We start from the raw sequence: 26,800 nt of genomic DNA, 5'->3' as shown, positions 1-26,800 counted from the left end.
AGCCTATCAACCCTAAAAATTTAAAGAATATAATTATTTTTCTTGTATAATTTCTCTTAAAAATTGTGTAGAAAAATCATTAATTTATTAATAAATTTTAATTAAAATTAAATTTTTGTAATGTTTTAAGCATCATAAATTAATTTTTTTATCATTCGGATAAGTGAAAACTTCGAAAAAAATTTAATTTTTATCATCAAAAAAATGCTACTAATTATTCTCAGTAAGATATGAATATGATCATTAATTACAATTTTTATTTTTTCCCCTTTAAAGAATTTCTCCATTTTGTTTTTTTTTTAGAGAGTGGTAATCAGCTAAAATAAACATTTACAACAAGATGAACCTTTCTTAATTATCTCGATAATTTATTATTTTGATCCACTTTAAATGAGGAGAAGAAGAAAAGAAACAAGGAAAAGAATGATGATAATGATGATAAAGTTGATGATGAACAAAATGAACAGCAAGATGAGATATAAAACGTGATAAATAACAAGTTGATAAGCATGATAAACAAGAGAAACAGCAAGGAAAAGAACAGAATGAACTGCAAGATAAAAAAGTTGAACAGCAAGATAAAGAACAGGATGAACTGCAAGGTATAGAACAGGATGTACTACAAGATAAAGAAGTTGAACAGAAGGTAAAGAACAGCAAGATAAAGAAGTTGAACAGCAAGGTAAAGAACAGGATGAATTGCAAGGTAAAAAACAGGATGTACTGAAAGATAAAGAAGTTGAACAGCAAGGTAAAGAACAGGATGAATTGCAAGGTAAAAAACAGGATGTACTGAAAGATAAAGAAGTTGAACAGCAAGGTAAAGAACAGGATGAATTGCAAGGTAAAAAACAGGATGTACTGAAAGATAAAGAAGTTGAACAGCAAGGTAAAGAACAGGATGAATTGCAAGGTAAAAAACAGGATGTACTGNTACTATATAATCCTACTTTCTTTTACTAGAAAAAGCGAAGTTCTTCTACTGTATAACTCTACTTCTCCCCATTAAAAATGGAAAGGTTTTCCTACTATATAACCATACTTTCTTCCACTAGAAAAAGCGAGGATATCCTACTATATAACCCTATTTTCTTCCACTGGAGAAAGCGAGGTTATCCTACTATATAACCCTACTTTCTTTTACTAGAAAAAGCGAAGTTCTCCTACTATATAACTCTACTTCTCCCCATTAAAAATGGAGAGGTTTTCCTACTATATAACTCTACTTTCTTCCACTAGAAAAAGCGAGGTTATCCTACTATATAATCCTACTTTCTTTTACTAGAAAAAGCGAAGTTCTTCTACTGTATAACTCTACTTCTCCCCATTAAAAATGGAAAGGTTTTCCTACTATATAACCATACTTTCTTCCACTAGAAAAAGCGAGGATATCCTACTATATAACCCTATTTTCTTCCACTGGAGAAAGCGAGGTTATCCTACTATATAACCCTACTTTCTTTTACTAGAAAAAGCGAAGTTCTTCTACTATATAACTCTACTTCTCCCCATTAAAAATGGAGAGGTTTTCCTACTATATAACTCTACTTTCTTCCGCTAGAAAAGGCGAAGATTTTCTAATAGACAACTCAGAAAAGATAAGGTTTCCCTATTATGTAACTTTACTTTTTTCTACTAGAAAAAGAGTAGGATTGGGAATAATTTTTCTATTATATGAAATTATACTTTCTCTTTAGTAGGCCTAATAATAAAAAAACAGAAGTAAGTAGGATCTACTAGGATGATACCTGTTGACAGTTTTAAATTATTTTTCTAAATATGAAAAAAATGCTTTTAATCTCTTTTTTTAGTAAGATTTAGTAGGGTGATATATTCTTAGTAGTATATTTAGTACAATTTCGTTCTATTTCTTATTAGAAATGGGAGGAAATTCTAGAGTTATATAGTAGGAAAACGTCTCCATATTTAATAGAAGAATTTCGTCAAACAAGATGAATTCTTTTTATTTTCCTTTAAAGGATTTTAAGGGAGAAGTTAAGGATTTTCCTTTATTTTCTTTAAAAAAATCTTAGTTAGAAGCAGTCTAGTAGGATAATTCCTACTAGACTGAGAAAAACACAACTAATATTTTATGGTGTGGGTAAAAAAGATTAAAAATAAGATATGGTAGGATATATTTGAGAAGTGTTTTCCTACTAAAATCGCTTTTAAATTCTTCAAAAGACGATATTCTTTCGAAAAAAGGGAGTAAATTCTGTGACTCTTCCTTCGTTTCCTGGACAAAAAAGGAAGGAGTGTCAATGAATTTCAACCTGCATACTCCGATAGGAGTGAGAATAAAAACAAAAACCATTTGTTTTAATAGTGTTAGACCTATTTTTCTTAGTAGAAAACATATTTTAAGATGTATAATCAACATCTTTCGAGGCTCGAAAGTGTATGATTTTCAAGAGACGATAAAAGTGAAAAATCGATTTTTTGGGGTTGTTTACGAAGTTTCGATCGGTCTGGAGACCTTTATTCTGTAAATAAGTAGATTTTCATCACGCGAAAATCTATTTATAAGATCTTGTTTGGCTTCCAAAGTGAGTATATATTTGCCTTTGGAACAATTTAACAATGGAGGAAGGAGTTTCGAAGTTGGAAAAAATTGGGATGAAAAGAGGTTTAAATTATGTAAATTTATTCAAAAACAAAGCTTAACTCAACAAAACTTTTTTAATTTATATAAAAATAAGATTTTGAGGAGGAAGAGGAGGAGGAGGAGAAGGAAGAAGAGGAGGAAATTCTTTTTGTAAATTTGAACACAAAAGCTAAAAAGTTATTAATGACCAATTCATTAAAACTTTATTGGTTGAGGTAAACAATACTTTTGTAAACGTCAACAAAAGCGCCTAAATTTTCACTTTGCTAACTGGATAATTGAATAAACTTCATACAATTAAACGTTAAAAAGAGAGAAGATAATGAGGCGAAACGTACTGGTGACATTACGTCGTATCCAGCTGTGCATTCATGGTTGGCAACCATATAGAGTTGACACTTCAAAACAAATACTGTCCCCACTAAATACGTCACTTATATTTATGATCTTGGCTATTGTACTTTAAACTATCCTTAAAGTACTCCATTCCTCACATTTGTCATACAATTTTTCTCCAGTTTTTTTCTCCACTCCAAACCAGAAAACGAGAGGGTTGGAAGTGCTTTCCTACTATCAAATTATTATTTATTTGATTTTTCTTCTTTTTTATAAGAGAAAGGGGTTAAAAAGTAGGTTGTAGTAAGATGATACATTTTGGGCGGTTAAAAAAGTTATAAGAGCATTTAGCAGTTGTCTTGTAACCCCTCTTTTATAGAAAATTCAGTGCATTTGTCAGATATTTTTTTCCTTTTTCCTTCACCAGAAAAAGAGAGAATTGACATGATTTTTCGCGAAAATATGTAATTCTAATTTCTACAATAGAAAAAGACAGGTTTTTCTACTATATAACCCTACTTTCTTCCACTAGAAAAAGCGAAGTTCTCCTACTATATAACTCTACTTCTCCCCATTAAAAATGGAGAGGTTTTCCTACTATATAACTCTACTTTCTTCCACTAGAAAAAGCGAGGTTATCCTACTATATAATCCTACTTTCTTTTACTAGAAAAAGCGAAGTTCTTCTACTGTATAACTCTACTTCTCCCCATTAAAAATGGAAAGGTTTTCCTACTATATAACCATACTTTCTTCCACTAGAAAAAGCGAGGATATCCTACTATATAACCCTATTTTCTTCCACTGGAGAAAGCGAGGTTATCCTACTATATAACCCTACTTTCTTTTACTAGAAAAAGCGAAGTTCTTCTACTATATAACTCTACTTCTCCCCATTAAAAATGGAGAGGTTTTCCTACTATATAACTCTACTTTCTTCCACTAGAAAAAGCGAGGTTATCCTACTATATAATCCTACTTTCTTTTACTAGAAAAAGCGAAGTTCTTCTACTGTATAACTCTACTTCTCCCCATTAAAAATGGAAAGGTTTTCCTACTATATAACCATACTTTCTTCCACTAGAAAAAGCGAGGATATCCTACTATATAACCCTATTTTCTTCCACTGGAGAAAGCGAGGTTATCCTACTATATAACCCTACTTTCTTTTACTAGAAAAAGCGAAGTTCTTCTACTATATAACTCTACTTCTCCCCATTAAAAATGGAGAGGTTTTCCTACTATATAACTCTACTTTCTTCCACTAGAAAAAGCGAGGTTATCCTACTATATAATCCTACTTTCTTTTACTAGAAAAAGCGAAGTTCTTCTACTGTATAACTCTACTTCTCCCCATTAAAAATGGAAAGGTTTTCCTACTATATAACCATACTTTCTTCCACTAGAAAAAGCGAGGATATCCTACTATATAACCCTATTTTCTTCCACTGGAGAAAGCGAGGTTATCCTACTATATAACCCTACTTTCTTTTACTAGAAAAAGCGAAGTTCTTCTACTATATAACTCTACTTCTCCCCATTAAAAATGGAGAGGTTTTCCTACTATATAACTCTACTTTCTTCCACTAGAAAAAGCGAGGTTATCCTACTATATAATCCTACTTTCTTTTACTAGAAAAAGCGAAGTTCTTCTACTGTATAACTCTACTTCTCCCCATTAAAAATGGAAAGGTTTTCCTACTATATAACCATACTTTCTTCCACTAGAAAAAGCGAGGATATCCTACTATATAACCCTATTTTCTTCCACTGGAGAAAGCGAGGTTATCCTACTATATAACCCTACTTTCTTTTACTAGAAAAAGCGAAGTTCTTCTACTATATAACTCTACTTCTCCCCATTAAAAATGGAGAGGTTTTCCTACTATATAACTCTACTTTCTTCCACTAGAAAAAGCGAGGTTATCCTACTATATAATCCTACTTTCTTTTACTAGAAAAAGCGAAGTTCTTCTACTGTATAACTCTACTTCTCCCCATTAAAAATGGAAAGGTTTTCCTACTATATAACCATACTTTCTTCCACTAGAAAAAGCGAGGATATCCTACTATATAACCCTATTTTCTTCCACTGGAGAAAGCGAGGTTATCCTACTATATAACCCTACTTTCTTTTACTAGAAAAAGCGAAGTTCTTCTACTATATAACTCTACTTCTCCCCATTAAAAATGGAGAGGTTTTCCTACTATATAACTCTACTTTCTTCCACTAGAAAAAGCGAGGTTATCCTACTATATAATCCTACTTTCTTTTACTAGAAAAAGCGAAGTTCTTCTACTGTATAACTCTACTTCTCCCCATTAAAAATGGAAAGGTTTTCCTACTATATAACCATACTTTCTTCCACTAGAAAAAGCGAGGATATCCTACTATATAACCCTATTTTCTTCCACTGGAGAAAGCGAGGTTATCCTACTATATAACCCTACTTTCTTTTACTAGAAAAAGCGAAGTTCTTCTACTATATAACTCTACTTCTCCCCATTAAAAATGGAGAGGTTTTCCTACTATATAACTCTACTTTCTTCCACTAGAAAAAGCGAGGTTATCCTACTATATAATCCTACTTTCTTTTACTAGAAAAAGCGAAGTTCTTCTACTGTATAACTCTACTTCTCCCCATTAAAAATGGAAAGGTTTTCCTACTATATAACCATACTTTCTTCCACTAGAAAAAGCGAGGATATCCTACTATATAACCCTATTTTCTTCCACTGGAGAAAGCGAGGTTATCCTACTATATAACCCTACTTTCTTTTACTAGAAAANTGCTCCCCCCTTTTTTTTCCTCTTTCTTTATTCTTTTCTTTATTCCTTTACTCTGCAATGGATTCGGTTTGCATCGTTTACTTTTATCAAAATGATTTTTTTTAAAAGAAAATTTCTTTATCCTATGTGCGTTTTTTATGAATGTAAAAGTGTTTATTTGCTTTGGAATGTATATATATATTTTTTGAATGCATCTTTCCACTGTAGCTAGCGGATCCGACTTGATGTAGTTCGGGATGTTTAAGTTAGTAAAATTTTTCTTGTGAAGTTTCTACGAAGTTTCTTGATATTTTTTGATAGAAGACATTTTCAGCAATTTACTGTATAATATTATATGTGAAATTTTTGATAAATATCAGGCTTTGCAATACGAGGGTACTTCAGAGCATTTTTCTTTTATAAAAATAATTTTTAAGAGGAAATTTTTAAAATATTCTTAAATTCTCTTAAAAATAGTCATTTTTAAGGAAAAAAGATATATATTTATATTATTAAAAGATTTTTTAAGTCGAAAGTTTTTATATGAGGGCCTTTGGTTCCCCTTCCTCATTATAATCTATTCTGATTTGTTCTCAGACAGTAATTCTGTTGAATTATGGGAAATTTCTCTAGTTTATAAGGAAGAATTGTAAGTTTAGAAATGTATTATTATTGTAGGGGGAAGCATTAAGTACCCCTTAAAAAACTAAAATTTTGAGTGGCGCCATCTGTTGTGATATTTTATAAATTTAATTTTTTAAAAATGATTTTTATGATAATTAAACACTAAAATTATTATTTTACAATTAAAATAGAATAAATTAATAAAATATTTAAACATATTTTAATTGTTAAATAATAAAATATATTTTAAAAAATTCGTTACAAATATTTTTATTGAAGTCTTTTAAAATATCTATTAATTAATTTAAACAATTAAAAAAATTATTTTTATTCCCATTTAATTATTACCCTATGCTCATATTTATGTATATTTTTTCTTTTACTCTAAATTTACAATTCGCATGACTTAGCGAGATATGATAATATCAGTATCATAGCAACGTATGCTTTTGTTTATTGGAACGAGGACACTTAACACATCATTGGAGAAGAAACAATTCACGAAGAACGTTGGTTTACATTAAGAAAACTTTAAAAATAAAATGAATAATCAAGATAAAAACAGTAAACCCGCTTGGACTACAAGAAATAACATGGGGGAGAAGGATATGGATGCTTATAATACTGAAGATCCCTACGAAGCAACCGATGAAACGGATATTATTCCAGAATCTGAAAGAGTTGGATGCTGGCATGGCTTCATAACTGGTATAAGAGGTAAGATAAGGATAAAATTTAATTGTTTTATCATTAAAAACCCTTCAGAAATTACAATCTTCAAGCTTTCTTTCAAGCCTACAATGGTCGAGATTTGTTGTACGGTACCCCCACAAGATTGAGAAGGGTTATAATCGATTCCAAATTCTAATTTTCTACCCTAAAAACAATCCTTATAACTTTTTCTTGTTAAAACGGTGTTAATTATAGTTTATTATTATTATTATATCTATTGTTTAACGAGCTAGAGCTTCAAAGATTATTGTACTCCTTGATGGATCTTTAGGATAAATGGTTATCACAAAGGCCAACGTTTAATTGTTTTTCTTTGATAAATTTTGGGACAGTTTGTTTGTCTTTTAGAGCTTTATATTGTTGCATGATATAGTTTTTGCATCCCTTCTACATTACACTTTTCCTGTTAACAATAGAGTCATGCCAGTTATCTATGTAACTCCGATCTAGGAATCTTTTGAATTAAAATAACGTGATTTTTGGTCGTTATCTAAAGTTCTTATATAATTAATCGAGGCCTTCTGTCCCAATCTTTTCATATCTTGCCTCAAATTTCATCTATCTAACACCGTTCTCGAGATAAAGGAAGGACAGACAGACGGACAGACAATGGGAATTTATAAGTCTACAATTTTTTCAAATTGCAGCCTAATTATTTCAAATCAAAATAATTCATTTTTATTGATTTTATATGTTAATGACGTTACAAAACGTTACAAAATTGTCAAATTATGTGTTCTTTTGTGGGGGATTTTAATTCAGAAATTAAAATCTATTAAGTGTATTTTTCTACGTATTCATACTTTATTGTATAGCGTGACAGACAGATTAATTTCGAATGAAAATTGCGTAGGACACGGTTTTTTTAAACCATTTTTATTAGCTTATACACCTCTTCCAACTTGATTAGGTCCTAGTTTTAATACTAAAATTTTTAAATTTATTTTTTCATTATCTATTCGTCTGTCAGTTTGTCTATCCATATTTTCATACACTTTCTAGTAATCTCGAAGAGATATTCAGATCTCAAGAGTTGCATTTCGTTCTCGTATTAAGACGTTGTCTACAGGACCTAAAAAAAGTGAGATTGAACCGTCTAGATTCAGATAGGCCATTCTGGCTCCTTATCTGGGTTGGCTTGATGGAATACGGCAAAGCAATACGAAGTCGAACTGTCATAGTGGAGAAGTTTCTAAGGAAAACTGTCCCCTATTTAGGTAAAGAAAATTCGAAAACCCTAGTCGGCCAGTTCATTGATTAGGCGCGAAATGATGACCCACTACCAATTCAAGTGATTTTATCCACTAGGTCACTGGTGGGAACCCCTATCTGTATAAATTTTTCTATACACTAAAAATTGTCTTTCTCAATACAAGTTCATATCGAATGATTCTGTTTCCTTTTTAAATAAGTGTATTGAAAATATTCTTCCTGTCCTAAGTTTCCTGTAAAGTTCCTCCTAGCTTAAGTTTCCCTGAGAAGTTCCCCCTGTCTTGAGTTTTTCCTGAATATTCCCTATGTCTTAAATTTTCCCTGAATATTCCCTATGTCTTAAGTTTTCCCTGAATATTCCCTATGTCTTAAGTTTTCCCTGAATATTACCTGTCTTAAGTTCCCCTGAATATTACCTCTGTCTTAAGTTTTCCCTGAATATTCCCTATGTCTTAAGTTTCCCTGAATATTCCCTCTGTCTTAAGTTTTTCATGAATATTACCTGTCTTAAGTTTCCCTCAATATTACCTTTGTCTTAAGTTTTCCCTGAATATTCCCTATGTCTTAAGTTTTACCGAGAAGTTTCCTTACGATCCCTGTCCTAGAAATTAAAAAAAGAAAAATTTAAATTTTAAAGTTAATTTTATCGTTTCCGTCTGTTTGAGTATACGCAAAATTTCTTGGAAATTAAATTACTGGCGATTTTTTTTTATGTAAGAATTATAAACTACTACTACTACTTATTATCAGTTATAGAAGCTATGGCAATTTAAAATATAATTATTTCATTTTTAAAAATGAATTTTTAAGTTTCAAAGTATTAAAATCGAGACGGATTTAAGATCAGACACGTAATAAATTTAACTTTATAAATTCCAGAGTCGTTTTTAATATTTAATTTCTTAAAAACGTTAAAGGTTATTATATCGATTTATCTTTATAAAATTTTTATCTTTCAAATTAAAATTTATTAGATTCTCCATATAATTTATCATAAAGACTGTTTGTTCTCTATTAATGCACTGTACTGTATACACTTACAGGATCGCTTATAAGAATTATAGAACACCCCTGACTCTGACTCATCCCTTCTTAAAAAAATAGGCCCCATTTCGCGCTTCCACAGATTAAGGGCCCCATACGTGTTCCTCCTACGAAAATGATCTATCTTTGAGTCAACGGAGGTAGGATCGCGATATTAACTTCTTGAAATTTTAGTATTGATGGTCTACCTTCCTTTAAATCGAAGAAAGGTAGGCCCTTATCAAGGCAAGCTGGAAGCTTAAACCCTCTCTGGCGATGGCTCATCTCTCTTTGAATTAATAATGATTTTTCTCTGGATTCTCCAAACCCTTGCAATAATAACCCATCTCTTTTTTGAATTAACGAGAGGAGGCCCTAATCATGTGCTTCACGAAACCTCAGGCCTTTTATGTATTCTCTCTGGTGGTTATTCACTTCTTCTTGAACCACAAAAAATGGATCTCACCACGGCCTTTCTGGAGAAATATCATTGGAAGATAGGAGGAGTCCCATCCTCTTTAGTGAAAGACCCATTTTATTTTTGACAACACGAGTTGGACCCCTTGCCACGAGTTACAGAGTTAGGCCCCTTGCTCTACCTGCACCCTTATGGGCAACCACGCACAAACAAATGTATTAAGCGGTTGTTTACGCGTATTTATATAGAAACAAGAAAAGCGCTATTGTGTTGTAAACTGTCCAGTACATTTTTAGCATCGAAATTTAATTTTGGCATGGAACCACAACGAAAAAATTCGGCATTAATTACAATAGAACTCACGTACTTATTTAATTTTAATTTTATTTTTTAAAGTGACAATTCCGATAGATTCGAGTCACGAAAATTATGTTTGAAATCTCTGCTATGGTAACAAGGCATTAAATAGGATGAACACCTTTGCGTGATAGTCCAGGATATCTGAAGGTTAATTTCGTTACATCGATCGTCACGTGATCATCTCTACCCCTCTTTACAATTCAGCAAAAAAAAAAAAATAATGCATAATTAACTCGTAAATTATCCATAAATCGATATAAACTTATAAAAATTTTCGACTTTTTATCAACTTAATTTGTTTAAGAATAGGATAAAAAAATTGCTAAAATTTCTATGAATTTTTAAAAAAATTATATATTTTTGTATAAACATTTAAAGATTTTTATGTTATAATTAAGTTTTTAATTAAATGTTTTAATGTTTTTTAACGAATTTTAAAATATTTTAACATAAATTTATAGACACCCATTTAGAATGTGCGAAATAATTCTATTAAAGTCAGTTGTTGTGAATAAACAGGTTTTTGCTTTTCGTGTTTAAAATTTGTCATAAATTAAATATTTAACGTTTTGTAGGTATATTTGCCACGCGGGATATGAAAAAAGGTGGAGAAAATGACAGAGAATGGATAATTAGGACAACAGTAAAAGAACTTTTCTTATACCTGATTTTTCTTATTATACTGTGTATATGTAAGTAAGCATAGTGTCATAATTTATTTACTTTATTATTATTATTTAAGTTTAAATGTTTAAAAGTAAGATATTTAATTACATTCACACACTGTTTATTTATATTTCGTACTTTATTTGTGATAAAATGCGGGATAACCTTCCTTCAGAATTTGTCGCTACCGTCATATTTGACCATATATACTGACGTGGCGACGATTGGCGCGACGCGTAGCGCTTGTTAGAAATTGCTTTATACCCGTAACTAATAAAGTAAATAGTAGTTTCTGAGAAATAGAAATCATCCACTGTAAATACAACGTTTTATAATGTAAATAATTGTTAAAATATCATTTCTTTCGTGATAAAATCTAATATTTTAAATTTTTGCGCGCGCGCGCTGTGCGACATTTTAAATTCGCTTCCAATTAATTAAAAATATGAGAATTTCATTTACTAAAATAATAAATCTTTCATAAAACGCTTAAACTCTTTAAATTTATTATTATTTTGAAAATAAAATAAAATTTCTATTGATTTTATATAAAAATGTTCAACGCGACGCGTGTTAAGCGCAGCGCTACGCGTCGCGTTAAACCTTTATGGCCTCCGGATCCCTCAAAGGTTGCGTTGCCTTATTTTATCAATCAACCTTTTCTAATACATTATGAATCGAGTGTTTCTATAGAACTTTTTAAAGGAAACTGTATAAGAATTATAATATTTATCCAATAGTAACCTTTGGAATGATGAGCCCAACTATGTATTACTTAACTAAAGTGATTAGTGAGTTATTTTTGGAAACTCCTTACGAAGATACAAGAAACAATGTAAAGGGTTCTACTCAAGTCATAGATTTTTGGAGGGTAATCATTTACGTATACATATTTTTCATTTTATTTTATTTCTAGAATAGTGTAAAACGTGTTTTAAAATCTCTTACAGTTCGAGCAATACGTGATGCACGAATGTCTCTATTGGGAAACGTGGTACAACGATGATCCTACAGTGATGCAAGACAGGAATATATTGTATGAAAACTATCTTCTGGGTTCTCCCAGATTACGTCAGTTGAGGGTTAGAAACGATTCGTGTGCCGTTCATCCGGATTTTACTTCTTCCATATCCGAATGTTACGATGTTTATGATCCAAGTATTGAAGATACCAGGCCTTTCGGCCTTCTTAATGGCACCGAGTGGGTATATAGTAATTGTAAAACTTTTACTGTATAAGAAGATAAAAAATAAACATCTAACTTCTTCCATTTTTGCTAATATTAGATGGACATACCATACAGAGAAAGAAATGAATGGCTCTAGTCACTGGGGTCTACTAGCTACTTATAGTGGAGCAGGATCTTATGTTGATCTTGGAACTGATAAAAATACATCAAAGGAGAAAATGAGTACTTTAAAAACGAATCTCTGGTTGACCAGAGCTACGAGGGCTGTTTTTCTTGATTTTACCACTTACAATGCAAATTTGAATTTGTTTTGCGTGGTCAAGTAAGTTGCAACATTAATAAAATGCAGAAAATCATAATGAAAATTCAGTTATATCATAACTCTTATTTAAAATCGTAAAAGAAATGCGTTGCAACACGGTGTTACAACGCGTTGCAATTTGGAAAACAATATTGAATCATCGTGTTGCATAATAGGAAACCTTTACAATTTTTTTATTATGTTGAAAATTTAATTTACTTTGTTTACTTAATGTAAACATAACCAAATAAAAATTATTTATATCCATTTATAACAGGATCGTATTCGAGTTTCCAGCTACAGGAGGAATGATACCATCCTGGAGCTTCAGAACGGTTAAACTGTTGCGTTACGTTTCAGCATCTGATTATATTGTACTCGGATGTGAAATTGCCTTTTGCGTTTTCATAATTTACTACACTATCGAAGAAATATTAGAGGTTAGTATATTTTTGAATACATTTCTTAAGTTGTCTTCATCAAAATCACGAGTAATGGATCCCTAGATAAAAAGGAATAAGTGCTCTTACTTCAAAGGATTCTGGAATCTGATGGATTTACTTGTTGTAATAGTAAGTAGTGTAAATATTTTAATAAAATTGCTTTTTTATAGAGTAATAATTAGTAATTTTCTACAAAATTTTTAGACTTCCATCATTTGTATTGGGTTCAGCGTGTTCCGCACATCAGCAGTTAATCGTCTCTTGGATAATTTGATTAATACACCAGAAGACTATTCAAATTTTGAATTTTTAGGATATTGGCAAACACAATTCAATAATCTTGTAGCCTGCACTGCATTTCTTGCTTGGATTAAAGTTTTTAAATATATAAGTTTCAATAAAACTATGACTCAACTTTCTTCCACGCTCTCCAGGGTTTGTACATCGTTGGTTTATATGATTTATCTTTTTCGAAACAATAGTTTTTATTACTTTGATCTATTTGCAGTGTTCAAAAGACGTTGCTGGTTTTGGCATCATGTTTTTTATTGTCTTTTTTGCCTTTGCACAATTGGGTTATCTTCTTTTTGGCACTCAAGTTTTCGATTACAGCACATTTGTTAAAGCCGTGTAAGTGAATTCTATAGTCAAATATGAATTTAAACTTGTAAGAAAATTAAAAACGTTGATGGTTAATTAGCAAAATTCTTTTTCAGATTTACGTTGCTCCGATTGATTTTGGGCGATTTTAATTTTTACGATCTAGAAGCCGCAAACCGGATTTTGGGACCGATATATTTTCTAAGTTATGTATTCTTCGTTTTCTTTGTTTTAATGGTGAGTCACATTTCAAAAATGGTCCTATATTTGGTAATAATATAAAAGTTTTTAGAGATTTATCATTGCCATCTCTTAGAACATGTTTCTAGCCATCATCAATGATACTTATGCAGAAGTCAAGACAGAGTTATCCAATCAGAAGAACGAGTTTGAAATCGTTGATTACTTCAAACGAGTATAAATTATTACACAAATATTTACGTTTATATTTAATTAATTTAGTAAAATTTTCAACCGTTTTTAAACTTTTTAGGGATATAATAATATTTTGGGAAAATTAGGAAAGAGAGATCAATTGGTGGATCTACAGAATGCATTGAAGTTAGCTGATACTGATGGAGATTGTCAGCTATCTTTTGAAGAAGTTAGACGTACTTTAAAAGAGTAAGATTAAAAATATTTGCTCTTTAATTCTTATTCTTCTTTAGGTTTTACTCTCCTGTTTTAAAGTCATGAATTTTATAGCTTTCGGTAATGTTTTAAGCTTCATCTTCCATTCATCCGTTTAGGAAGAATTTTACTGATATGGAGATTGAGATGCTGTTTGCTAAATATGATGTCAATGGCGATCGAATCTTGGATGAAAGAGAAACAAAGTACATGTTAGCCGATTTAGAAGGCCAGAAAGTTCAATTAGATCGAGAAATTCATCATAATTCAACAGGAGGCGGCGGGGAATTAGGAGTTGACCCAAATATGGTAGCCTCTAAAGAAGAATACAACATGTAGGTTATGTTGTATTCTATGTATAATTAATTAAAGATATAATTTTAATATTTAAAATATATTCAGGCTTTATAATCGCGTGGATAAAATGGAACAATCGATTATAAATATCGTTTCTAAAATCGATTTGGTGTTGGAAAAGATGCAAGCCATGGAGAAAGCCAAAGTTAAGAGAAGAGAAAACATGAATAAGATACTCGATACGATTTCTGAGGTTAATTTAATAATTATTTTATTTCGATATTTAATTAGCTTTTATATTTAATTTTAATGTTTTAAACTGTAGAATGAACACATGGATGATCGAACAAAGAAGCAGCAGATGGAAAGATTGGTAAGAGAGGAATTACAAAGATGCGATTCTGATCTCTCTCTTCGTCAGGTAATTTTTGTAATTTTTAATAGAACTTCAACTCTTAAATTCATCATCATAATGTAATATTATTTTTGTAGGAATCATCTGGATATTCAAAATAATCGGATTTTGTTAAATGTTAATTTGCTTTAATGTACAGAAGCAAAATTGATGAGGCCTACATAGGCCTATATATATATATATATATATATTTGTTTCTTTGCTTTGAGATTTCTGCAGACATTAGATTTAGGTGAATTTAGAGAAAAAGATTCCTTAATACTCAAAGTTAAAAACAAAATTTATTTCTGGAACTACATCATATTTACAATTTAGTTCCAGAACTAAAGTGATTGTATAGTTTAATATGTTTTTGTATTTCATAAAAGTTATAAACACTATCTTTTAATAACATTACAGCAATTACTATTTGCTTGTATTTAAAAATTAATGCTATCTAAATAGAATTCAATGCTCAATAACTTTACAAATATAATCAATCAACATTTTTAGATTTAAACTATTCAAACTCAAAATTAAGTTTAAGATAAAATTAACAGTATTTGAAAAATTTTCAAAATAACTACAAGTAAATAAATAATAAAAAATTTAAGTTAGTTAAAAGTTTATAGATATGAATCGTTAGGAAGACAATTCTTCTAAAAGAAATTTTATAATTTAATTAGCAGATATCAGAATACAATAATAATAATTATTATTATTATATTTTATGTAAATTATTTCAGAAATAGTATTAAGAAAGTTTCAATTATAAAAGATTGTGCAGTAAGTTTAGGTAGTTCATGATAAAAACAATTCTTTTCCTGATTTAAGAAATAATTGATTGATGTTTGTTTATGACATTGCTTATAATATGATACCTATTTGTTCTTTTTTTTTTAAAAAAATCAGGATATAAACATTGTTAACAAGGAACAAAATATAGACACTGTTTTAAGATAATTCTCATGAAAGCATGTATCATATCTCATCAAAATCAAAACATTTATTATACAATCTAATTTGATTTCTATAATTACTATTACTAATTATAATAGTAATACAAAGTACTTCTAATTTCTGAAAAAATTCCATTTGATAATTCCATTTCATTAGATATACTGTTTTTTCAGTTGCTGCACAAACAAAATCCTCTGAAGTTGAAAATAAATGACAACCAGTTAAATTTAATACAGGTCTTTGTTTCAGAGGTTCATCAAATCTGCCATTCTCCATTTTCTCTTCTAATTCTTTCAAATCGAACATCCATAATTCTCTTTCTTCCCCTATTTAAATAAATTTATTAAAAAAATAAAAATAAAACAAATTAACATACATAATAAATTTATTACCTGATATAACAATAATCAGATTAAGCTGATTTACGACTGAAATCTGGTAAACATGATGAAAATTCTCAAGTTTATACTTAACACTTTTCATTGAAAGATCAAGTAAGTCTATAACATATAAACCTTCCTTAGCTCCAAGTAATGCTTCCTAAAAAAAGTATATTTTTAAAAATATTAAACTTTAAAATGTTTAATGTCTTATTTTATTGTTAATTTGTTAGCTTATAGCCTTTACNCAAAAAAATATACGTATTTTGGAAATGTTGAGTCGAATTAGTCTAGAATCGATTAATTTTATGAAAGAAAACCTTTCAAACAGCCGTAGTCCGTAAACTATGATTCCTACAAAATTGATTCATAAAGAACGGAACGTATCTACCGTCTTATAGGGGGATCTACTGTATTTAATTGAGTGGGTTGATAGAATGTGTTGAGCAAATCAACACATGGACAATCTACCGAGGGAGTGCCTCCTGAGTAGATTATAATGCACAATCAGTTAATCAGTTAAACAATATTAAATAAACTGAACAATACCGAAATTTAATTTATTTATCGATAACTGTCGAGTTACTACAAGAGTCACTGTATTCAAAATGGGCACAATTTGTTAAAACATGAGTTAGAAAGAAACTTTTAATGCGCTCCCAAAGTCCGGCATTTACTTTAATTCCATCTTTTTCTAACGGGTTCGTGGACTGTTGAAAATTATTTCCATGCTGAACAGCACAAATCCTGTCTTTCATTGAACCTCTGTAACATGGTGCTGTATGATATCTTCTGTACTTAGAACCTAATCGAGTTTAGAAAAAAAAATTAAGAAAATTACACGATTCCATTTATAATTTTAGATCTACTAAAAGAACAATATATATTTTAATTAAGTTATTTATATTATATTATTGTAAATAAGTCCCATAAGTCTGGAGCCATCGGAGTTATATTAATCCTTGTTTATTCTTTTACAGGTGAAGCGTGGCACTGAATGAAGAACGAATTCAATTTAAAGCTGGGGACATTCAGTCGGCTTGAAGTTACCGAAGAGTTTAACAGGCTGCATCCATACTGTTGCGTGTGGTAAGTTCAGATGCAGCCTGTTAAACTCTTCGACAATTTCATGCAGACTAAAAATTCTTTGCATAAATAACTCGAATTCATTCCTCCTTATATAATTATTCAATGCAATGCTTTACCTGCAAAATCATAAACAGAGATCAATATAACTCCTATGATTCTAGACTTAAGGATGGAGAATTGGAGTAACACATAGGCTTTAGACAGTGAAGAGTATTCGGAAAACTGCACGAAGGCGCGATCCCACGACCAGTGTTCCAGTGAATGGATAAATTGGTAGTTTTATATCCGACCACCGGCGGACACTCAAGACTTATGAGACACCCTGTATAATTTTAAATACATGAATTTTCTCACTTACTTAAACAGTAACAGCAATACACTCTTGAATCTAAATAGGATTCATGAATTGTAAGATCTTTATTATTAACTGGCAAGTCTTTGGCAAATGTACCTGCTCAATAACCATTATTTATTAATGAAATTCATTATTTTCATAGCAAACAATGAAACTTACTGTTATAACATCTGCAAGTCTCATATTTAGTTCTTAGTTCTGAGTCTTTCCACGGTTGAAGATATACATGCTCCAAACCATCTAGAAGTGTAATGGATGTTTGATTATCTTCTATGAGGAAACATGATAAAAATTCAAGGCACAAAGCAGCGTCTTGAATGGTAACGTCACTCGAATAAGGATGAAAATGTTTCAAGATTTTCTTAAAGTCGATTGGATCGGCTAGTATATTGGGTAGTATTGTACGCAGTCTTTCTTGATCACAAATAACATTTTCATAATTGTACCGCTTTATTAGTTCTTTAATTCCTCCTCGAGTTATCACTTGCAATGCAAATATCCCAAATTCCCATAGATCTAGTTTGGCAGTTGAATATGTACCAGTTTTGGTAATAATGTCTCGAAATTCATAATTTGATAATTTCAACTGAAGAGGATCAACGATGTACTCCATATCTGTCAATGAAGTAAAATCTGATATCATGGCATTCAGATAACTAGACAACATGATGGTTTCTATTTGCAAATTGACAAGATATAACTTGTTATCATGTAAATAAGATAATGCGTCCAAGATTTCTCTGATCCATTTTTTACATAATAAATATCCCCATGACTTTTTACATATACTAGACATCTTTAACCTCTCTTCTAATGTACACAGGCACGCTGGCATGATGAAGGCGTACATCTCCTTTGAGATATTTAGCGCTTGTATCAATATCAAAATATTTGGATGAGACAGAAGTGGCCAAAATAATCTTTCTCCGTCACTAACTTTATTCCTAATTCTTACAGTTACTTCGCGCCCAGTTCTATCCAGCATTAATAAAAGAAATCCTCCCTTAAAATCGATATATTTTCTATATTTATAGCCGTAGTTCTCCATTATGGTAATTTCTTTGGATGTATAAAGCGTTTTCAATGATAGTATCTTCAAAGGAGTAATTTTGGAAGACATATTAATTAACATCTGGCAAATTAACCGAACGAAAACAATACTTTTGCGAAATAATACTTAATTTAACAATGTTTAATGATGTTTTATTGTACCTGCTTGTAAGGGGCCTATCCAAAAAATTTGTCTGTTTTGTTTATTGTAAACCAGAATTTTTAAACTCATATATTGTAGAAGTTTGTTAAATGTAGGAGTTGACTGCTAACTCCATGGACTCTTTCCTGAGACAACTCCATGGAATAATTTTGGACATATGTTTAGATTAAGGCACTCCAGGAAAAATAAATTTCCTAAACAAACCACAGCAGGTTTCGAGGATAACACTCGAGACAATGATAACGTGTTATCCATTTAAACAGGAAACCCATACTTTTGTTTAGACCGCCATTGACTTGAAAATAATAAACCGACTAAGGAACAATTAAAAAAAATTAATGCAATTTTAAAAGGGGGTGTTCCGGGGTGTGGATAATAAGCAGCAGCAAGTAGAAATATCGACTTCATCTTCATTTGTTATGTTATTTTATAATAAAACTAGATGAGCCCGGCGTTGCCCGGGCAAAAACTAACAACAGCAAAGATTAAGATTATTGATTATTTCGTACTTCCAATCCATCTATTATATTACATTATAGTATTTGATTTATATGTATAAAGGTTATCTTACGTAAGAGTTTATCACATCGAGTGCCCACTCTGACACATTTTAAAAATTCTTTAAATTGTATACGGTAAAGGAATAAAGAATTTTAAAATGGTAACTCGGTGTGATAAACTCTTACGTAAGATAACCTTTGTTGTTATATAAATTAAACACTATAATATAAAACATTAAAACGAAAACCATATAAAGAGTTTGGTTACTTCAGCCTACAGTCACGTTTATCACGATACTCGGGTTATACGAAATGGCACAAATTCATTGGTCAAGTAGACACCAATTGAAATTATATCTTAAATTTTTTCAGATATATTGTTTCCTATTGTTAGTTCTACGAAACTGTACCATTCACAGCCGAATATCAAACGGTAATCTACCAACCAATCAAATTTCACAAAAACCAGACCAAAAAAGGTGTGACTTCTCTCGATCGTTTCGATCTCGATTGAAACGAGGTTCAATCACGATCGACTCAAAAGAGTTTTTGAAACTAGTTCCAGTCATAAGAGAATTTCCACAATCCCACGCGCGCGAGAAGAAACAAGATGGCTGCGGAACACGTGTCTGGCTATCAACACAGAAATACAAAAGACATTTAGAGAGACGATGCGATCTGCTAATTATTAGATATATGGCAAGAAAAAGTATTATTTCTAACCAAACTTTCCATTTTATTCGTTGGTGTTCGTGACTTACCGCGTAGTTATGCCATCTTCGTTTTTCATTGTTACAGTTATGAAATAGTCAACCGTCAAAAGAAAATTACCAATAACGTGACTCGTTAGATTTCGCCACTACATTAACTTAACTATTTTTTGTTGAATAAAACATCCCGCGGAAAACGGGATTTCAAAAATTGCCTATAGCCTTATTGTTAAGCTCCCCTCCACGGTAATCTTTAGTAAAGATTTTATTAAAGTTTAAAAGTATGTACATCAATTGGATGTTAAAAACCATCCATTTTCTTATAGAAAGATAGCCCGACATCATAAGAATCATATATAACAATATATATCTTAAATTATATATTAACATTAACATGGTCTCAAGCAGTATATTCCATGGTAAAATCGTTAAATCACATACACTCTTATCCATTTTAGACTATCAGTTTGTTTCCAATCAACATCAAACAGTGTGGACGGTCATCAAAGACACTGCCCCGCCACCAATTTACGCGAACCAGTGTAAATAACTATTTAAAACACCGTTCTGTTTCAATAAACACTAAAAAGTGAAACATTTAAAACACCGTTCTGTTTATTCTGTAAGTATACTTCAGGAATGTACGAGAGGCTTTTCTGTGTACCGCTTATTTAAAACCCACTTGAATGAAGACAGAAGACGCCGACGAAAGACGACAAAGGGCTCTTTGTTTCTCATTGACGATAGTGGAGTGTTATGCTTCGCTTGTCACTCCAAAAGAAACAAAGTGATTGGTCGCACAGCGACCAAACAGCGATTTTATCGAAGACGACCAGTCCTAAAAAGATAGAAGAAAGGTCACTAAGCAACCAAATGTGGCCTCATAGGAGACGACCCCCGCAAGTAAGGGAGACAGAATGCCTTCCTGGAGGACTTCGAAAGGAAGCTGGCCCCTATTCAGGCGTCATTGGAAAGGAGGAAAACCCGGAAAAAACTCCCGCTGCCAGCTCCTCCGAGTGACGTGCGAACCCCGGTGTTAAGGGTCTGGTCATCACTATCAAGCGTAGACGGAGTCCACTCGGCCGCCGATAAGCCTTAAAGGACTCTTTGTGTCCTGCATCTTTAATTATAAAGTAAAGTCACTATGCGCCACCAGCATTAATTTTAAAATCAAAATATAAATTGATGTACACACACTCAGCAATAGTATATAAATAAAAAAAACACACANGTTTTTAATTAAATGTTTTAATGTTTTTTAACGAATTTTAAAATATTTTAACATAAATTTATAGACACCCATTTAGAATGTGCGAAATAATTCTATTAAAGTCAGTTGTTGTGAATAAACAGGTTTTTGCTTTTCGTGTTTAAAATTTGTCATAAATTAAATATTTAACGTTTTGTAGGTATATTTGCCACGCGGGATATGAAAAAAGGTGGAGAAAATGACAGAGAATGGATAATTAGGACAACAGTAAAAGAACTTTTCTTATACCTGATTTTTCTTATTATACTGTGTATATGTAAGTAAGCATAGTGTCATAATTTATTTACTTTATTATTATTATTTAAGTTTAAATGTTTAAAAGTAAGATATTTAATTACATTCACACACTGTTTATTTATATTTCGTACTTTATTTGTGATAAAATGCGGGATAACCTTCCTTCAGAATTTGTCGCTACCGTCATATTTGACCATATATACTGACGTGGCGACGATTGGCGCGACGCGTAGCGCTTGTTAGAAATTGCTTTATACCCGTAACTAATAAAGTAAATAGTAGTTTCTGAGAAATAGAAATCATCCACTGTAAATACAACGTTTTATAATGTAAATAATTGTTAAAATATCATTTCTTTCGTGATAAAATCTAATATTTTAAATTTTTGCGCGCGCGCGCTGTGCGACATTTTAAATTCGCTTCCAATTAATTAAAAATATGAGAATTTCATTTACTAAAATAATAAATCTTTCATAAAACGCTTAAACTCTTTAAATTTATTATTATTTTGAAAATAAAATAAAATTTCTATTGATTTTATATAAAAATGTTCAACGCGACGCGTGTTAAGCGCAGCGCTACGCGTCGCGTTAAACCTTTATGGCCTCCGGATCCCTCAAAGGTTGCGTTGCCTTATTTTATCAATCAACCTTTTCTAATACATTATGAATCGAGTGTTTCTATAGAACTTTTTAAAGGAAACTGTATAAGAATTATAATATTTATCCAATAGTAACCTTTGGAATGATGAGCCCAACTATGTATTACTTAACTAAAGTGATTAGTGAGTTATTTTTGGAAACTCCTTACGAAGATACAAGAAACAATGTAAAGGGTTCTACTCAAGTCATAGATTTTTGGAGGGTAATCATTTACGTATACATATTTTTCATTTTATTTTATTTCTAGAATAGTGTAAAACGTGTTTTAAAATCTCTTACAGTTCGAGCAATACGTGATGCACGAATGTCTCTATTGGGAAACGTGGTACAACGATGATCCTACAGTGATGCAAGACAGGAATATATTGTATGAAAACTATCTTCTGGGTTCTCCCAGATTACGTCAGTTGAGGGTTAGAAACGATTCGTGTGCCGTTCATCCGGATTTTACTTCTTCCATATCCGAATGTTACGATGTTTATGATCCAAGTATTGAAGATACCAGGCCTTTCGGCCTTCTTAATGGCACCGAGTGGGTATATAGTAATTGTAAAACTTTTACTGTATAAGAAGATAAAAAATAAACATCTAACTTCTTCCATTTTTGCTAATATTAGATGGACATACCATACAGAGAAAGAAATGAATGGCTCTAGTCACTGGGGTCTACTAGCTACTTATAGTGGAGCAGGATCTTATGTTGATCTTGGAACTGATAAAAATACATCAAAGGAGAAAATGAGTATTTTAAAAACGAATCTCTGGTTGACCAGAGCTACGAGGGCTGTTTTTCTTGATTTTACCACTTACAATGCAAATTTGAATTTGTTTTGCGTGGTCAAGTAAGTTGCAACATTAATAAAATGCAGAAAATCATAATGAAAATTCAGTTATATCATAACTCTTATTTAAAATCGTAAAAGAAATGCGTTGCAACACGGTGTTACAACGCGTTGCAATTTGGAAAACAATATTGAATCATCATGTTGCATAATAGGAAACCTTTACAATTTTTTTATTATGTTGAAAATTTAATTTACTTTGTTTACTTAATGTAAACATAACCAAATAAAAATTATTTATATCCATTTATAACAGGATCGTATTCGAGTTTCCAGCTACAGGAGGAATGATACCATCCTGGAGCTTCAGAACGGTTAAACTGTTGCGTTACGTTTCAGCATCTGATTATATTGTACTCGGATGTGAAATTGCCTTTTGCGTTTTCATAATTTACTACACTATCGAAGAAATATTAGAGGTTAGTATATTTTTGAATACATTTCTTAAGTTGTCTTCATCAAAATCACGAGTAATGGATCCCTAGATAAAAAGGAATAAGTGCTCTTACTTCAAAGGATTCTGGAATCTGATGGATTTACTTGTTGTAATAGTAAGTAGTGTAAATATTTTAATAAAATTGCTTTTTTATAGAGTAATAATTAGTAATTTTCTACAAAATTTTTAGACTTCCATCATTTGTATTGGGTTCAGCGTGTTCCGCACATCAGCAGTTAATCGTCTCTTGGATAATTTGATTAATACACCAGAAGACTATTCAAATTTTGAATTTTTAGGATATTGGCAAACACAATTCAATAATCTTGTAGCCTGCACTGCATTTCTTGCTTGGATTAAAGTTTTTAAATATATAAGTTTCAATAAAACTATGACTCAACTTTCTTCCACGCTCTCCAGGGTTTGTACATCGTTGGTTTATATGATTTATCTTTTTCGAAACAATAGTTTTTATTACTTTGATCTATTTGCAGTGTTCAAAAGACGTTGCTGGTTTTGGCATCATGTTTTTTATTGTCTTTTTTGCCTTTGCACAATTGGGTTATCTTCTTTTTGGCACTCAAGTTTTCGATTACAGCACATTTGTTAAAGCCGTGTAAGTGAATTCTATAGTCAAATATGAATTTAAACTTGTAAGAAAATTAAAAACGTTGATGGTTAATTAGCAAAATTCTTTTTCAGATTTACGTTGCTCCGATTGATTTTGGGCGATTTTAATTTTTACGATCTAGAAGCCGCAAACCGGATTTTGGGACCGATATATTTTCTAAGTTATGTATTCTTCGTTTTCTTTGTTTTAATGGTGAGTCACATTTCAAAAATGGTCCTATATTTGGTAATAATATAAAAGTTTTTAGAGATTTATCATTGCCATCTCTTAGAACATGTTTCTAGCCATCATCAATGATACTTATGCAGAAGTCAAGACAGAGTTATCCAATCAGAAGAACGAGTTTGAAATCGTTGATTACTTCAAACGAGTATAAATTATTACACAAATATTTACGTATATATTTAATTAATTTAGTCAAATTTTCAACCGTTTTTAAACTTTTTAGGGATATAATAATATTTTGGGAAAATTAGGAAAGAGAGATCAATTGGTGGATCTACAGAATGCATTGAAGTTAGCTGATACTGATGGAGATTGTCAGCTATCTTTTGAAGAAGTTAGACGTACTTTAAAAGAGTAAGATTAAAAATATTTGCTCTTTAATTCTTATTCTTCTTTAGGTTTTACTCTCCTGTTTTAAAGTCATGAATTTTATAGCTTTCGGTAATGTTTTAAGCTTCATCTTCCATTCATCCGTTTAGGAAGAATTTTACTGATATGGAGATTGAGATGCTGTTTGCTAAATATGATGTCAATGGCGATCGAATCTTGGATGAAAGAGAAACAAAGTACATGTTAGCCGATTTAGAAGGCCAGAAAGTTCAATTAGATCGAGAAATTCATCATAATTCAACAGGAGGCGGCGGGGAATTAGGAGTTGACCCAAATATGGTAGCCTCTAAAGAAGAATACAACATGTAGGTTATGTTGTATTCTATGTATAATTAATTAAAGATATAATTTTAATATTTAAAATATATTCAGGCTTTATAATCGCGTGGATAAAATGGAACAATCGATTATAAATATCGTTTCTAAAATCGATTTGGTGTTGGAAAAGATGCAAGCCATGGAGAAAGCCAAAGTTAAGAGAAGAGAAAACATGAATAAGATACTCGATACGATTTCTGAGGTTAATTTAATAATTATTTTATTTCGATATTTAATTAGCTTTTATATTTAATTTTAATGTTTTAAACTGTAGAATGAACACATGGATGATCGAACAAAGAAGCAGCAGATGGAAAGATTGGTAAGAGAGGAATTACAAAGATGCGATTCTGATCTCTCTCTTCGTCAGGTAATTTTTGTAATTTTTAATAGAACTTCAACTCTTAAATTCATCATCATAATGTAATATTATTTTTGTAGGAATCATCTGGATATTCAAAATAATCGGATTTTGTTAAATGTTAATTTGCTTTAATGTACAGAAGCAAAATTGATGAGGCCTACATAGGCCTATATATATATATATATATATATTTTAAGAAGCAAATTAGGATAGATTTTGATGGCACACTTAGAGATTTTACTGTATTGATCTTTTATTTTTCTATTGTTTATTGAAGGTCTATCAGCATAACACGACAATATTCTGTTTGTATTTGAAAATTCTGTTAACTGAGAGAACCTGTGTAATGTTTGCGAGTATTAAAATGGAGTATAATTAAATTTTATTCAAATTAATTACAGAAATCTGAATAAAAATTATCATCTAAAATGTTCTCAATATTCTTCTTTGATTCCGATAGATAACAAGAGAAGTAAAATGGCCTCACGATACGAGGCTAGAGTTTAATGTTTCGTTTCTTAAAATGTATTATTTTGTAAGAGGAAGGAAAGAAGACCTCATACATATTGCAGCTGAAATGCTGTTCTATATGCTGGATGCCAGTCTGAAGCTACCATAATATAATACAATAGTATAATACAATAGCATTTTATTGCAATGAGGGTTACATATTCAAATCCTGTCTATACTCATGATTTATTATAGTAGTGTGCATGGAGGAGGTATTTCTCAACCCTCATCCATATTGGCCATTGTGGTGAGACCTATGTTTTGGGACCAATGCTTAGTTTTAACCATTGTAATGGTTAAAATTGAGGCTAACAACACGAACATCTTCAATATTAGCCTTTATGGGCTATTTCTCCTATCAAATCAATAGAATAAAAACATAAATTAATTAATTTGTTTTACATAAAATAAATTACAATTTTGTTCGACAGATGGCGGGCTGTGTACATAAAGTAAAAATAAATATTAATTTTTATTTTTTAATTAACTTTAATATATAATTAAATAATAATGCTAAAAATATTGATATTTAAAGTAAAAAAAAAAACAAAAATTTATTTCTTATAATACAATTGAGTTTATTCATATCTTATGCAAAATTTTAATACTGTATTTAAATTAAAAATTATTTTAAATTACGAATTTATTAGCTGATAAATTATTTCAAATAAGTAATATTTACAGCAATAAAATTTATTTATATCTAATAAACTAAATTATAAATGATTAATTATAAAATAAATTAATCTTTAACGTGGCGCCATCTGTTATTAATTTCAGCAAATGTTTAGATATATTTTAAATTTTAAATACAGTACTTATATTATTTTAACCTCGTTAACAACTATGCAAATGGCAGAAGAACATTTATTAGAATTATTTTGTTGTAAATTTGACTTTCAAACACATAATAGCACAGGAACACTATGCTTTATTTACATAAAAAGCTTTTATTTAAACGATAAGCAATAGTAGTAATTACAGTAGATCCCCCTATAAAACCGTTTCCTATAGTTATGATTCCTATAAAAATTGTGGCAGTATCCGTAAACAACGGTAAAAATAACTCCTATAATACGTAAAACGTCATCGGGCAGCCGAACTACTT

General features: G+C 30.8%; 4 protein-coding genes across 4 annotated transcripts; 2 read left to right on the top strand and 2 right to left on the bottom strand.

Annotated features, from left to right (window-relative positions):
* The first annotated feature begins 6,832 nt into the window (after positions 1-6,832).
* LOC111618102 (polycystin-2-like) lies at positions 6,833-14,784 on the top strand. The gene is made up of 16 exons (XM_023359548.1): positions 6,833-7,052; positions 10,656-10,772; positions 11,487-11,617; positions 11,697-11,947; positions 12,033-12,257; positions 12,514-12,676; positions 12,743-12,808; positions 12,884-13,114; positions 13,188-13,309; positions 13,396-13,516; positions 13,596-13,694; positions 13,773-13,903; positions 14,029-14,244; positions 14,312-14,459; positions 14,532-14,627; positions 14,699-14,784. The coding sequence occupies exons 1-16, from the start codon at positions 6,878-6,880 to the stop codon at positions 14,720-14,722; spliced, it is 2,316 nt and encodes a 771-aa protein (XP_023215316.1). The 5' UTR covers positions 6,833-6,877; the 3' UTR covers positions 14,723-14,784.
* A 782-nt stretch (positions 14,785-15,566) lies between these two features.
* Positions 15,567-16,096, bottom strand: LOC111618101. The gene is made up of 2 exons (XM_023359547.1): positions 15,953-16,096; positions 15,567-15,886 (listed from the first exon to the last, which is right to left on the bottom strand). Exons 1-2 carry the CDS (start codon positions 16,041-16,043, stop codon positions 15,582-15,584), a joined length of 396 nt encoding a protein of 131 aa, XP_023215315.1. The 5' UTR covers positions 16,044-16,096; the 3' UTR covers positions 15,567-15,581.
* A 404-nt stretch (positions 16,097-16,500) lies between these two features.
* LOC111618121 lies at positions 16,501-18,555 on the bottom strand. The gene is made up of 3 exons (XM_023359574.1): positions 17,544-18,555; positions 17,388-17,480; positions 16,501-16,745 (listed from the first exon to the last, which is right to left on the bottom strand). The coding sequence occupies exons 1-3, from the start codon at positions 18,514-18,516 to the stop codon at positions 16,501-16,503; spliced, it is 1,311 nt and encodes a 436-aa protein (XP_023215342.1). The 5' UTR covers positions 18,517-18,555.
* A 2,669-nt stretch (positions 18,556-21,224) lies between these two features.
* Positions 21,225-25,345, top strand: LOC111618100 (polycystin-2-like). The gene is made up of 15 exons (XM_023359546.1): positions 21,225-21,333; positions 22,048-22,178; positions 22,258-22,508; positions 22,594-22,818; positions 23,075-23,237; positions 23,304-23,369; positions 23,445-23,675; positions 23,749-23,870; positions 23,957-24,077; positions 24,157-24,255; positions 24,334-24,464; positions 24,590-24,805; positions 24,873-25,020; positions 25,093-25,188; positions 25,260-25,345. Exons 1-15 carry the CDS (start codon positions 21,237-21,239, stop codon positions 25,281-25,283), a joined length of 2,121 nt encoding a protein of 706 aa, XP_023215314.1. The 5' UTR covers positions 21,225-21,236; the 3' UTR covers positions 25,284-25,345.
* Positions 25,346-26,800: the final 1,455 nt, after the last annotated feature.

Source organism: Centruroides sculpturatus, unplaced genomic scaffold, assembly GCF_000671375.1.
Source record: "Centruroides sculpturatus isolate CEXI.00-Female unplaced genomic scaffold, Cexi_2.0 scaffold183, whole genome shotgun sequence".
Classification (NCBI taxonomy): domain Eukaryota; kingdom Metazoa; phylum Arthropoda; class Arachnida; order Scorpiones; family Buthidae; genus Centruroides; species Centruroides sculpturatus.
The sequence above is the reverse complement of the archived record's forward strand: the minus strand, read 5'-3'. Positions and strand labels throughout refer to the sequence as shown.

What these genes read in the sequence shown, in the direction of transcription:
- LOC111618102 (XM_023359548.1), top strand. Translation starts at nt 6,878, where the DNA reads ATGAATAATCAAGATAAAAACAGTAAACCCGCTTGGACTACAAGAAAT. An exon ending in CTATCGAAGAAATATTAGAG is followed by an intron (nt 12,677 to 12,742) that starts GTTAGTATATTT and finishes ATGGATCCCTAG; the next exon opens with ATAAAAAGGAATAAGTGCTC. An exon ending in CTGATCTCTCTCTTCGTCAG is followed by an intron (nt 14,628 to 14,698) that starts GTAATTTTTGTA and finishes TTATTTTTGTAG; the next exon opens with GAATCATCTGGATATTCAAA.
- LOC111618101 (XM_023359547.1), bottom strand. Translation starts at nt 16,043, where the DNA reads ATGAAAAGTGTTAAGTATAAACTTGAGAATTTTCATCATGTTTACCAG. An exon ending in TCTGATTATTGTTATATCAG is followed by an intron (nt 15,887 to 15,952) that starts GTAATAAATTTA and finishes TTATTTAAATAG; the next exon opens with GGGAAGAAAGAGAATTATGG.
- LOC111618121 (XM_023359574.1), bottom strand. Translation starts at nt 18,516, where the DNA reads ATGTTAATTAATATGTCTTCCAAAATTACTCCTTTGAAGATACTATCA. An exon ending in GACTTGCAGATGTTATAACA is followed by an intron (nt 17,481 to 17,543) that starts GTAAGTTTCATT and finishes GTTATTGAGCAG; the next exon opens with GTACATTTGCCAAAGACTTG. An exon ending in GTATTGCTGTTACTGTTTAA is followed by an intron (nt 16,746 to 17,387) that starts GTAAGTGAGAAA and finishes AAACTCGATTAG; the next exon opens with GTTCTAAGTACAGAAGATAT.
- LOC111618100 (XM_023359546.1), top strand. Translation starts at nt 21,237, where the DNA reads ATGAAAAAAGGTGGAGAAAATGACAGAGAATGGATAATTAGGACAACA. An exon ending in CTATCGAAGAAATATTAGAG is followed by an intron (nt 23,238 to 23,303) that starts GTTAGTATATTT and finishes ATGGATCCCTAG; the next exon opens with ATAAAAAGGAATAAGTGCTC. An exon ending in TCGTTGATTACTTCAAACGA is followed by an intron (nt 24,256 to 24,333) that starts GTATAAATTATT and finishes TAAACTTTTTAG; the next exon opens with GGATATAATAATATTTTGGG.